Source organism: Falco punctatus (assembly GCF_963210335.1).
Source record: "Falco punctatus genome assembly, chromosome: 4".
Taxonomy (NCBI): domain Eukaryota; kingdom Metazoa; phylum Chordata; class Aves; order Falconiformes; family Falconidae; genus Falco; species Falco punctatus.
In genome coordinates, this window is record NC_137583.1 from 59,504,176 (window position 1) to 59,517,473 (window position 13,298).

Genomic DNA, 13,298 nt, shown 5'->3' on the forward strand with positions numbered 1-13,298 from the left:
ACCAGCTGCGGTCGTGGAAAAGGCAAATGCTCTTTTAGGATGGAACAGGGAAACAAGTGTCTGTGGAACCGGGCAAGTAGCAGTTTCACTGTATAAGGACCAGTTAAGACACCCTCTGCAGCAGGGGTAGAGTCCTGGTCATTAGTGTTCAGGAAGGAGGAACTGAATGTAAAACGCTCTTGCATTAGAGTGAGAGAAAAAGAAACTATGTCTTACAAAAGGGAGCTAAAATATTCTAGTTTATCCTACTGGATGAGAGCTCTGGGACACGTGACTGCTCTAAATATAATGGGAATACTCATGATTAGTAGAAAACAGCTTGTTGGAACAACCCCAAAAAGGTGTAAATCAGAGTGACATCCAGGGTAGCTTCAAGTCAGAAGACAGCTCCAACCAGAAAAGCAAGACAACAGTAGGAATTACATCAGTGGAAACAGATTTAGAGGGCATTTGTCAGTACTTTTTGAATACACAATTACCTGAAGAAGCAAGAGGGGGTCTTCTCAGACCTGGAGGTCCCCCATCCTTCAGTGTTTCGGTGACCATAGAGGGAAGTCAGTGGGATGGAACCAGTTAGTGTCAGTCCAGCTGCCCACACCGCTGCTTGTAGGCGCCTCTCAAAATCCCTTGGAACAGACTGAGGACCTGACCATGCCTATTCACTCGAGCAACCTTTTGAAGAACTCATCGGACCTATTTTGTGTGGTATAATTAAGGACAAAGCTCTTGCTCATTTGCCTCTAGTCACTGCTAACTGAAGCCACCTCAGAATAACCAGATTTATTTCTGCTCTACATAAAATAAGCATGAAATTTATTACTAGTATCAGACAGGGCAGAAACAAGCAGTACCATCCGTGTGGTTTGTGCAGTCCTGCGTCTTGCCCAAGAACAAGACAGTATTGATTATTTTACAAGACAAGTTACATTTGAGGAAGTAAAGATTAGATTAAAAAATTAAATGCCTTGGGGAGGGTGAATAGCAGCACAAATCTGTTTGATGTTTGTGTCAACAAGGCGGCCAAAGCAAGCAGCATGAACATCTGTCTGTAGCGTACGCTGGAAAATACTGTAAAGGGGGAAATATTTTAATTGTAAGCACCGGTTCACAGAACTCCCCATGTCTTTATTTATTGGGCTGATAATATCACCCCAACATATGAACTTTATGCAGCACACATAAATAATTCATGGATTAGCAAATAAAGAGATCTGGAATCTGTACACAGAGATGGCTGTTGACAATTATCTCACTTGTGCAGAGCCAGACCCTCTCAGCTCCCATCGCTTGCAGCTGCTCTTTTAAATCATTCATCAGCGCTTAAGAGATATGCTGGTGGCGCTGGCAGAGAGTATTTGAATTTTCATTGTTTACACACTGTGAATTTAGCTTCTGGTCTGAAATTATCTGCCACATTGAAGCCTTTGAGAATATGGATGAGGAGAAAAAGACAATTCCTCTTTTTTCCCTTCCTTAACACTCAGATAACTTTGAATACCATTTTTAATTTTTTTGCAATTTTAGTTCATATTCTTTTTATAATCACTACTTATATTTTCAAGTTGAAACTGATATAATTCCTGATGCTGTTTAGACCATGAAAACATCGGGAATACTGTGAAATAATTCTCTTTAAAGTATTACCAAAAAAATGTCTGGTAAATATTTTGTTGAAAGTTGTACGATTTTCCATTTTTATTCTGGAAATCTATACCTTACCACCTAAATATCCAGAGTTCCTTCTTTCTGATGGTGTCTAAGCAGAACGCTGTTGGAAATAATAATGAAAGCTGCTTAAAAAATTGATGACAAGCCACAACCAATGCTTTTTCTTGTCAAATTACTGAGGCACTGAGTTTCTGTGCACTTTCAGATCACAGCGGGTAGTACTTCCTTCATGATAAATTTGCCCATGTCATTATAGTAGTACGGCTTAATTTACTTCTAGCATGGAAAATGAGAGTAACATTTTTAAAGTCATAGGCCTTATGATGAAGCCAGACAGAATTCTACCTGTATTAATTGAAAATCTCATTCCTGTAACTAGAGATTTACGCCATGTTATTAACTACGCGTCTATCCAGGAATGTATAGACATACACAGAGAAGTTCTCCTGTCAATAGTTTTGGTCCTTTCTCTTAGGCTATAAATAAAGCAGCAGTATTAAAACAGCTGTCAGGTTACTGGAGTTAGCTGGTGCAACGCTGGCGCCGAGGAGAGGGGAGTGGAGCCTGCAAGCCTGGTGAAGCAGTTCCAGCTGACAGCAATCCAGCGCTCCTGGTCCTGCTCCTGCCAGAGGGATGCAGAGAGGGATCATGGGGTTACAGAGCCCCTACGGTGCCACCCAGCATCCTAAAAATTCTGGGGGAGATGGCAGGGAGCAGCAATGCCAGGTCCCACGCCTCGGGGTGTATCGCAGCCCTGGTTGTAACTACCCCTAGGCAGCCAGGACCGGGGGAAGAAACCCAAGAGCATCATCATCATCCCCTCGGCATGCAGGGAGGTGGCCTGCCCAGGATTTTGGAAACAGCCATCCAGGCTATGCGGTATGCGCTGGGTGTCTCTTTAACTTTCTACATCAGGGCCAAAGCAGCTTGGTATCTGCTTTACTTTCTTAAAGGGCAGCACTTTGTGCTTTATTCTGCATGGGCCACAGGCAAATGCTGAATTCCAGCCTGCGCCTGAAGTTGATCTGCACACAGGACCTGTGTAAGCAAGAGGCAGAGCGTTTGCAAAGTTTCCAAGGGGGACAGGCAGCCACAGGCACTCATCAGCACTGATTAAAGAACAGAAGCAGCAGAATGTGCCAGGGCTCAGGAGTCCCAATCAAAGCCCGTTTGAAAGGGCTCTGGAGAGAGGAGACACGGAGCAGAGGATGTCCTCGCTCTGCTTCTGTCAGCTCCCAGCAGTTCACTGAACAAATTAGGTTTCACTCTCAGATCCACAAATGACAGTGGATGGCATTTACCAGATGGCATGTGTAATGGGACTGTCACACCGTTATAGGTTTAAAAATAAAGTATGGGAGGCAGCTAATGAATATACACTTCCTAATTTCAAGAATTTCTTTCTATCCCTGTCAGGTGTTAGGCACTCAACTTGTGAGTGTTGAAAGACTTTTGATGTGTGTTATGAAAAGACATAGTCTAGCATGTAACTAGGTTGTTTTACTTTAAAAATTGGCATTAAGTAATTTACGTCATTCCTAAAAAAGTGATTTTTCTCTTAATGACTTTCAGCCTGCTCACAAGTAAAATGCATTGTTTAACTGGAATGTCATCTTTAGGAATATTTAATATTGACAGTAATCTTTCCCATAAAGCTGGTGATTCTACTCTGTAGATTTCTGTCTTTGCCATTTTTCCTCATTTGTTTAAAAATAAAAATTCAGCAACTCAGAAGTCTTATTTTTTCAAGGATACTCATGCATATTTTTAAATATTTTTGTTTTACATTACCTCAAACTGAATATCTTTGTATGGGACCTCACTTTAAAATATGATTTGAGGAGACAACAGTAAGACAGTGACAGACCGAGGGAGCACAATATGTAATACGTGGAATTTTCTAAACTACATACCAGCTTTTTTCTTTATTAGCTTCTCACAGGTTTTCCAGTGCCAACACAGAAAGAAAAAATAAATTAGAAAATAAAAGGATTATATGCATTGTATTTCTCTCTTTATCATTTTCTTTTTGTTAGGCATTTTTGTGTTAATTAAAGGACAGCTCTAGCTCCAATTGAAGCCATTTGGGAGGATTGCTTTTATTTTCAGTGATGATTTTATCATGCCCATGTTTATTAGATTTGTTGCTTTTCCAGCAGACTGGCTTCTGGGACTGCAGGGAAAAAGCAGGGCAGATTTATAAGCAGGTATGGTCAGCATATCAATGTGTATTGGCAGTAGAAAGGTAGATTCAGCTAAATCCTGATAAGTAAAACACAGTTTTCCTCTGTGCATTATACTTACCTAGCTGCAGTCTAAGAAAATGATGCAAACAAAGAAATTGGCTTGTTAATGAAGAAAATTCTCAATTACTAGGAAACAAAAGTCAGGTTGCCATATCAGTCAGGTTAATTTTAAATAAAACCCTTTTCTGCCTCTTGTCTGTATAGGTAAGACCTACACAAAACACTCTTGATTGTATGCAATGGGATGGGATGGGATGGGATGGGATGGGATGGGATGGGATGGGATGGGATGGGATGGGGAAAGCCACCGGCACAGTTATACCGCCCTAAAGTCTTTTTATCTCTCAAGAACTTATTTCGCTTCCCAAACCAGTATGGATGGGGATGGCTCAGTGGCCCGTTTCTGTTGCCATTTGTGTGCACACTTTCAGTTACTGTGTTTCAGGGTTGTTTTTTTTTCTCAACCAGCTTTACACAAATCGCTGGTGCACATGACTGGTGATGACACAGGATTTGCCTGTAGGTTCAAGGACTCAAGGCATCTTAAAGGGGCTTGGCACCTTGAAGCTGTCTTCATTTTGAAGCATAAAAAAAACCTGGGCTTTTTGATATTCAATGTAGTTCAACAGCAGGTTTCCCCTGCACGCTGGCAGCATGGCCCCAGACTGTCAGAGCCCGAGAAAGGAGGAAACATGGTTTCTAACACCCTTTCTTCCATGGGTCTTTCATAAAGACAGTTCCAAATTTTGCCATCCCCACCAATTTCTCAACCTCATTACATAGTAAATTTGAACTGGGAATACAGCATATACAAAAGAGAAATCCTGGTACCTCAGACCCTGTGCTGGAGCATGTCCAGAGCCGGGCAGGGGCTGGGGAAGGGGCTGGGGGACAAGGCTGATGGGGGGCGTCTGAGGGAACTGGACGGGTTTAGCCTGGAGAGGAGGAGGCCGAGGGGGGACCTTATTGCTCCCTACAAATTCCTGAAAAGAGGGTGTAGTGAGCTGGGTGTGGGTCTCTTCTCCTGGGTAACAAGTGATAGGACAAGAGGAAAGAGCCTCAAGTTGTGCCAGGAGAGGTTTAGATTGGGTATTAGGAAGAGTTTCTTCACCAAAAGAGTTGTCAAGCACTGGAACAGGCTGCCCAGGGACATGGTTAAGTCACCATCCCTGGAGGTATTTAAAAAACATGTAGATGTGGCATCTCAGGACATGGTTTAGTGGTGGACCTGGCAGCATTAGGTTTATGGTCTTGAGGGTCTTTTCCAATGTAAATGATTCTATGATCTATGATCTTCACCAACACGCAGCGTGGGAGGACTCTGGCTCTGCTGCTGGGGTCTTTGCTGGGCGCAGGGATGATCTTTTCCCCAGCTGCTCACACTTGCTGCTGCTGCTGCATCGTATCGCATTATTAGGAAAGGGAAGGAAAGTAAGACAACCACTATCTCTGAGGTTAAGAATTAACAATTTGCATCATTGCAGTACTTCTTCCACCTTCCTGATCAGTATTATCAAACTCATTGGAAAAGCTACGAACGGGTATGGTAGTAACATACAGGTGGTTGTACTGTGTCAGACGGGAGTTCATCTTGGCCCAGCGTCCTGTCTCCGAGAGCAGCCAGCAGATGATAACTGCAAACCAGACAGAAAGAAGCTGACGACAAAATGAACCTAATCTCATGTACCATCCCATTTTTCTATCAACCAGCCACTTGGTGACTTTCTGAAGAAGCAGCTGAATCCAGACCACTGTGCTAAGGGCTATAGCATCCTACAGCATCCTGTGCTGGAGCCTGCAGCATCCTGTGGTAGAGACTATAGCATCCTAAAGACTGTAACATCCTACAGCAATGAATTCTGTGGTTCACTGATGTGCATTGCATAGTAATGATAATCCTCTTTGTATTATACTGACTGATTTCAATACCCAAATGCTGCATTTTAAGATAGCATATGTGGTTGTCTTTAGTGTGAGCACCAAACTGGTATTTAATTCATTTAAAGGAAAAAAAAAAAGAAAAAAAAAAACGAAAAAACTGAAAGCAAACAACTCAAAACATTTGCAAAACAGCAACAGTTACCCATGGCATACAAAATGTAAATGCTTTGTGCTGTGATGTTTGGGTGTCATTAGAATAATTTTAAAGCAAGTGATTTAATTGTGTTTGTGCTAATTATAATGTTTACAAATTAGGGAAAGATGCATTTAGTGGTCTGTTGGGAAAGGGCTTTGAAGCCTCAAATGTCTTTGAGTCTACAGTACTGTCATTTATTCATAGACTCTTTCTCATACCAGGGTGATTTGCTTTTTAGATTACTCTTGCATGGAAAGCCAGTCTCAGGAGTCTTCAGCTCCGTGGAATTCAAAACCAGGTTCACGTGTGTCTGTGTGTGCTTCAATAGAAATTTAATCAAGTTCTTTTCTTCTTTTTTTCAAGGTCCTCGTGTCCCGATGGTGACTGTTCACAACACAACCGACGCACAGAGTAAGAATGGGCTTGAGCTTTGCAATTCTTCAGAGAAGAGTAGCCAGGCAGGACAGTGAGATGTGGTTGCTCTTTGGTAAACTCACACCAGCAAGGAGCCCAGGCTCTGCCTAAATACAAGTCTTCTGCAAGGGAAAGGGACTTGCAGAGCTGTTGTGGTGCCATCACAACACCTTGGTGTTTGGAGTACAAACACAGTGGTTTAGGCATGATGTTTGCCATCACCTTTCTCAAAAAAAAAAAAAAAAAAAGCAAAGTCCAGATCGCTCTGTCTTTTGTTAGTCTTCCACAAACTTCGTTTTACATCCCACTCAAGACAAAACAAAGATTTAGCTTAATCTATGGGTTTAATAAAATCACTCTGATAGGGATTACCAGGCTGAGAGAGAGAATGCAGAAGAGTAAGCCCTACAACTTGTACCTCTGCCTGGTTTCCTGACCTGTTCCTGGGGATTGTAGCACCTATTTTCTGGTAAGGCTTTTTCATGCTAATGATTCACATCTACGCCAGTGTGAAGCTGAAATTACTCCAAATACAGGCTTCTTCCCTCAAAATCTGTGGTACTTACTGGCTGTGGCCATTGCCAGACTGGTCAGGACTCCTTGTAGAGTCCAGAGAGCCACCAGGTTTCTGGGGTTCCTCCTTCACACCCGTAGCAATAGAAATTATCCAGAAAGATCCATTTTTTACCCCAAGTCAGCATGGCTGGGAGCCTCAGGGATAGAGCCTTTCTCTGTCCCTACTATATAGGGGTCTTAAACCAAGATGCCCCTTGCTGGTTTTCATGAGTCTGGGAAGACTTCATAGCACGGTGTGGGATTCTCACTGTGAAACCAAGATTTATCTGCTCCCATCATTTTGATGGGAGACCTTTATCTTTCATTTTAATGTAGACTTTAGCCCAGCTTTAACCTACAGTTAGGGACTTCAGGCATTGCTGTGATCCACATAATAAGCAACACTTTTATTCTACCTGCTTTGTACATGGCCGGTATCAGTTTATCAGGTATCAATTTCATTTAACTGGATTTACAGCAGCTCACTGCTGTTGCCTCTGCAAAGAAACAGACCAAAGCAGGTAATCTGGCTCTTATACTAAGGTTTTCTGAGAAATGCTGAGCTGCTTCATTTCCCACTGAGGGTGACAAGTGTTAAAGCAAAGAATCCCGTAGCACCAGGACATGTAAGAGAAAAGCACAGGATCAGTCTTCCTGTATACAGTTTCTGTGTGTTCCGTGTTTTATTCCCTGTTTTCTCAATTTCTGTTGGCAACACACATTTCAAGCCCTTATCACACCTAGAAAAGTTTTGCTTGTAAGCAGGATGTGTAGAGTGCAATACCAAATTCTGATTGAATTTTTTTTTAAATCCAATTTACAATCAGATTTGTGGCATATTGTATCCTTTGCCATTAAAATAGAAATACTCGGTAGTGTTTCACTTAGTGTCAGCAGTGTCCAATATTGTTAATGAGATATATTGTACATTTAACACAAATCTATCTTTCCACCATTTTCCATAATTTTTTTTCCAATTAAAATGTTCCTTTGGAGAGAAAGACATGCATAACATTTAGCAGCATCCTGGAACAAGTTAGCTTAAAGCAATATACTGCTGCATGACTGTCCTGTAAGGATAGCGAGATAAATCTTTGCTGCCAGAGAAAAGCTGTGCAACGTACCCTGGCCCATGGCTGAGACCATCTGCCATCACCTTGCTTATGGGGTGACTGTGAAATAAATGCTTCATTTCCCCGTGACTCAGTTTCCCCACCGCTCTTTAATTTCTGGATAAAAGTGCCATGATGGAGCTGATTGATTTTGCTGTCCGGAGTAGGGCTCTCACCGAGGAACCAGGGTTATTGCTGCTGGCAATGGTGGGCTAGAGGTATGGCTCCATGTGCCTGTCTGCTCCCTTGTGAAACAACTTCTGCTGTAAATATGCAAAAGTTGGCACGTGTAGCTAGCTCTTCTGGTCTACAAAAATACAAGAATTGATTTTTCAAGCAATACAGAAAGCAAATTGCAAGCTCCTAGCTTTTCAGTCTCTCTGCACCAGTGACCACTGGTATCTCAGCCAGTGCACAAGGATGTCTCATCTTTTCCTCCCAGCAGAGATGTGGGTTTGGCAGTGCCCTCACTGAGCATGACCCCAGGGCAGCCCTGGGGATGCCTGCAAGGCTCTACAGCCCACAGACAAGGTTGCCACAGGACCAGGAGAGTTTCTTAGCTCTGACCTGCAGCTCCAATGTCACTTTCTGGTTTTTCCCTGTTAAACACACCACCTTAATTTTACCATAGACATGGAGATGGCTGACTGGCTGTAACAGCGTGTACAGAATAGTGCTCTCATGAACTGTGTTATAGCCTGCTGCATAGTTTTATAAAATACTTCTAGGTGAATAAAATGAGAGAGACCATAAAAAAAGAAACAGCAAATGAAGGGCTTGAAAAAGTAACATAAAACACACTAAGACTAATTTTATTCTGACAGGTATATATGTGTAGCATTTATTACATAGAGAGCTCAATCTAGTCATGTATAGAACACATCCCCTACTGAAATTCATGATTTTCTGCATATGATTAGCATCTCCCCTGGTTCCTTTTTTCCCCTCATTCTTTTCCTTTTGAATAAAGGGCAACTGACAGTTGCATGTTACTGAATTTACTTATTTAATATGAGCCCATTACTCTATAAAGGGAGTTTGCCTCTGTATTCTGCAATAATCTGATAATAGTGAGTTGCACTGAATATTATAGCGTGCTTACATTTAATTAAGCAATGACCATTTGTACTCCACAGACTCAAGCTCCCTGTGGTCCTAAAGCAGAAAAGAAAGTCCTTTAGGAGATATGCCAATCTTTTTTATTTCCTCCACAGTCTTCTTGGCTTTCTGTGAATGCAATTATATGAACAAATAAAACGGCTTGACTGAATTCCCCTACGTGGCAAGCCCCTTTCTGCTGATAAAGCTACTTGTGTGTGCCATAATTAAATGAGATTCTTAATATTTAACTAAACGTAATAGGCTGTTGCTTTGGCACTTTTGAGGGGGTTGTGCTTTCAATAGAGATGAGCCAAGCTTTTCAGAAGCAGGGTGAATAGTCACTGAACCAATACACTATTGCTGAAAGATCTGTGAAATGTATTAACTGGGAAGGGCACGGTTTTGTGCTGTGCCTGCCTGTTCAGCAGAGATGTGCAATGAAAGCATGATAATCAGGTACCATAAGTATTATTTGAGGAGCTGGGGTTACACAGCTATTGATCAGTGCATCTTGAAAGGGAAGTTACAGTCAATGAAACACATAATTTGGTGTGAAACCTCAAACCCTCCTTGGGTTCGCATGGCAGAGACAATGCCTGGATCCCCCTGGTTCAAACGCAGCCTGATGCCACGGGGATGAGCCCTGCAATGGGCCCCCCCCCAGACCAGGTTTCACTGCCCCCACCGCGGCATCCCCCTGGCCCCTGGATCCCTCCTCCGTGGGACTCAGGAGCCTCACCATCACCAGGAGACATTTCCCACCACTTAGGACATACAGCCTGAAATGTGTCCTAAAGATGGGCCCTTTCCTTACCACCTGGGAAGGACTTGCTCTTTCTGGTGTTGGAGATGGACTTTTTTCTAGAAGAGGCTCAGCGGTTAGAGCGCGTGGCCAGGATGTGGGGAATAAAGGTTAAATACTGGGAAGGAGGAAGGATTCCTCTATTTCATCCCAGAGTCCCTGGATAAGACACACAAGCCAAATGGACAAAGCTTGAAACACTCCAAAAAACAAGGTTGCTCCAAAACCTGACATCACAGGTTTGTATGATCTTTGTCCTCTCTTCTTTCCCCATGGCTTTCCTTCCCACCGATTTTCTCTTGTGCAGCAGCACAACTTTATCCTCAAGCCCTCCACAGACTCCTCCCTTTCCCCATGCTTTATGTGTAACTTGGGCATAGACTTGAGGACCACTTCAGTTGATACCTAGCTTTGCATGGCAGGTAGATAGATGTCTGACTGGGACCCATAGCAGTGTCTCAGCACTGAAGGTCACATTCCATCTGCTGTAAGTCAGGTGAATGCCACTGATTTCAGGAATATAGCTTTATGCCAATGCAGAACCTGGAAGGGGTTTCAAAGACTTCACTGAATTAGACATCTGTGAGGACTAGAAGGAAATTCTTTCATAAGGAAATTTGTGTTACGAATACTAAGATGACTATAAAACGTTAAAATGCTTTTTCACAAACAATGCCCAAAGTTTTTATGTTCTTGTCCTTATTCTTTCAGAAATTTTTGAGCTGGAGGTAAATGAAAATGTGCAGCTGGCTGTAAACGACAGGCAAATGCCTAAGGTAGAATACATGGAAATCAAGATAGATGATTACAGTAAGTGGCACCTTTCCTCTGTCTTATTTTTATTTTTCACTGCCATTGGTGTGAAATGATACAGTCATCTTGGCTAGACTGGCAGGAGGAAAAATGACTTTGTCTCTCAATAAACTCACACAGTTTGCAAAGCACTCTTTTAGGATGTGCTACATGAGGAGATTATTACAGAGACAGGATTTGATGAGAATGCAGCTGAAGAAAGGCAAATTATAGGGTTGGGTTTGGGGGGTTTTTTTGCCTTTTAATGTTTTCTTTGCAGAGAAAAAGCCACTTTGGGAAATGACACAGTGTGGTGCCCCCATTGTTCAGGGCATTTGTGCTAGCTGGACTAGTGTTATTATTTGAGATGGGTTTGAAGTGGGATACTGTATGTACTTGCTGGCTACAGCTGTGGCTGCCTTTCAGTGTGCAATACTGCATGGGAGTGAATGAAAGCAGCTCACCAATGACCGCCCATCAGAACCATTCAGGATTCTTTGAGAAAGCCATATCATTTGACAGGGTTGGGAAAAAAAAAAAACAACCAAAAAACAAAAAACAAAAAACCAACAGCTTTATGAGAGAAACCAGAAGAGATTGCACCTGGAATAAAGAAGGCAGAAACTTGGAGCGGTTTATATCCACAGCTGGTGCATTGTTTGTACCACTTGTATAATCAGTCCCCACATAACTATATGCCTGCCAAAAAGAGAGAGAAAAGCCTCGTGACAAACAGCCAAAGTGTAAGCATTTTCTGCCTGTCTCTGTAGTTGTACCTGAAACAACCTAAAAAGCATCTTTGCTGGCTCTAAGCAGATATCTTGTCTAGATGTGGAAAATCCCCGTACTCAGAGTCGCGCAATGGCTCCCAAAAATCCCCATTTGCGTGTACAGTGGCAACTCTAAAAAAAGAAAACAACCACCCCAAAGATCCTGGGTTCAGAATATGACCTGTAATATCTCCCATGCCCAAAAGGAGCATACCTCTCAGATTGAATGCATTGATACGGGAGCAGTGAGGTGTGAGAGCAGTGAGGTGTGATGGATGGCGGGTTACTAATTCCAGCCATTACCGGGTGTTATAAAATGTGATGCAAAGGCTGAGAGACAGTTGCTATTTGAAAAGGATAATAATGGCCCTAAAATGTTCTGCTTGCCACATGGGCATTAGGAACATAAACCAGTGCATAAAATAACAGGAGCAGACATGCACTTCCAGGCCTTATGGGCAGGGAAAGACGGGGGGAAAAACCTGTCATAAAGATCACATCTATCCCCCCGTGAGCCATCTATCTCATCATGACGCTGGCAGCTTGTTAGGAGTAACTCAGCTTGATGCTGAATTTCTAAACTGCAGGTAACACTGAGATGCAATTTTGCTCTTTTAACCAAAAATATATGTGTGTGTGTGTGTGTGTGCATGTGTGTAATAAATGCAAGCTGGCCACAGCCAGGCAGCTGTTCTGTGCCTTCTCTGCATCTTCCAAGCTTTGGGCTGAACAGCCTTGGGAACGCTACACGGAGTGCTCAGTTATATTTAAAGTCAAGCGATGGCCTTTTTGGCTGTCCCTGGGCCATTGATCCAATTTGCAGCTATTAGCATTCAGATGGAATAACTAATTAGGCAGAGTGTCAGACAATGATTGCAAAGCAAACCACTTAAACCGCGCAATTAATCTGTGTATTAATCTACTGAAAATGCTTCTAATACCGATTTAATTGCTGGGCCTTTGCTAATCTGGATTGTAGCTAACATTTTAAAAATAAATGCGCTCTCATTAATGTGGAAAGCATTTGTATGGCAGCATTTTTAGCTGTCGATATGAAGCCATAGGAAGCAATTAAATGAAGCTTTGGTGAGCACGTCCCTCACTCATATTGGTTCAGTACCAGTACAACAACGTGGGCTTCAGCACAGCTACCTCCTGTTTTACAGGAAAATTAAGCCCTCTGGAAGTTAGGATTAAAATACGTTTCTCTATCTGTCTTCACACCATTACAGCAAGATAATCCTATTCTTTCCCCCAGCCCCCATACTTAATTGGGTTTTAAATTATCATTTTCATCGCCAATTTTCCCCCTCCTCTGCTGCCCTGAAATATTGATTTCTGGCTGCATCATTCATCCAGCTGCCAAAAAGGAAAATTATAGCTATTGCCAGATGTTAATTGAATGCTGTAAAAGTGATGCATGACTGAACAGCTTGCGCCGTAGTCCCGATTTACATTTCTTGTCACCTCGGCTATCATAATATGGGTCTTTTCTTTGACAACATCTGTGTTTCTAAGGTGTTATTTACCAGTGCCTCTGATGAAATGCCATTTTATTCCTGCTTGTAAGTGGCCGAAACACTAGAAAAATCTATTAAAGTTATGTCAATGTTTCCACGCTGAAGATATGTTGTTATTTGGTTTGGGTTTTTTTGTCTAGAATTGCCAATGCAGATCTTAAAGCCAGCGACCTTCTCGGACACTGCGCACTACCCCTTGCTTTTGGTTGTGTAAGTTCTCGCTCATCTTTTCTTTCTCTTC

The 13,298-nt window shown here is 42.4% G+C and overlaps 1 protein-coding gene across 4 annotated transcripts in view; it reads left to right on the forward strand.

Moving 5' to 3' along the window:
• Positions 1-13,298, forward strand: part of DPP6 (dipeptidyl peptidase like 6) — a 571,473-nt gene that overhangs the window by 546,683 nt on the left and 11,492 nt on the right. For all 4 annotated transcript variants that reach the window (XM_080383697.1, XM_080383699.1, XM_080383696.1 and 1 more), the window contains exons 17-19: positions 6,355-6,402; positions 10,687-10,785; positions 13,198-13,267. In XM_080383697.1, the coding sequence (XP_080239823.1) occupies positions 6,355-6,402; positions 10,687-10,785; positions 13,198-13,267 (217 nt within the window). The remainder of the gene's footprint in view (positions 1-6,354; positions 6,403-10,686; positions 10,786-13,197; positions 13,268-13,298) is intronic.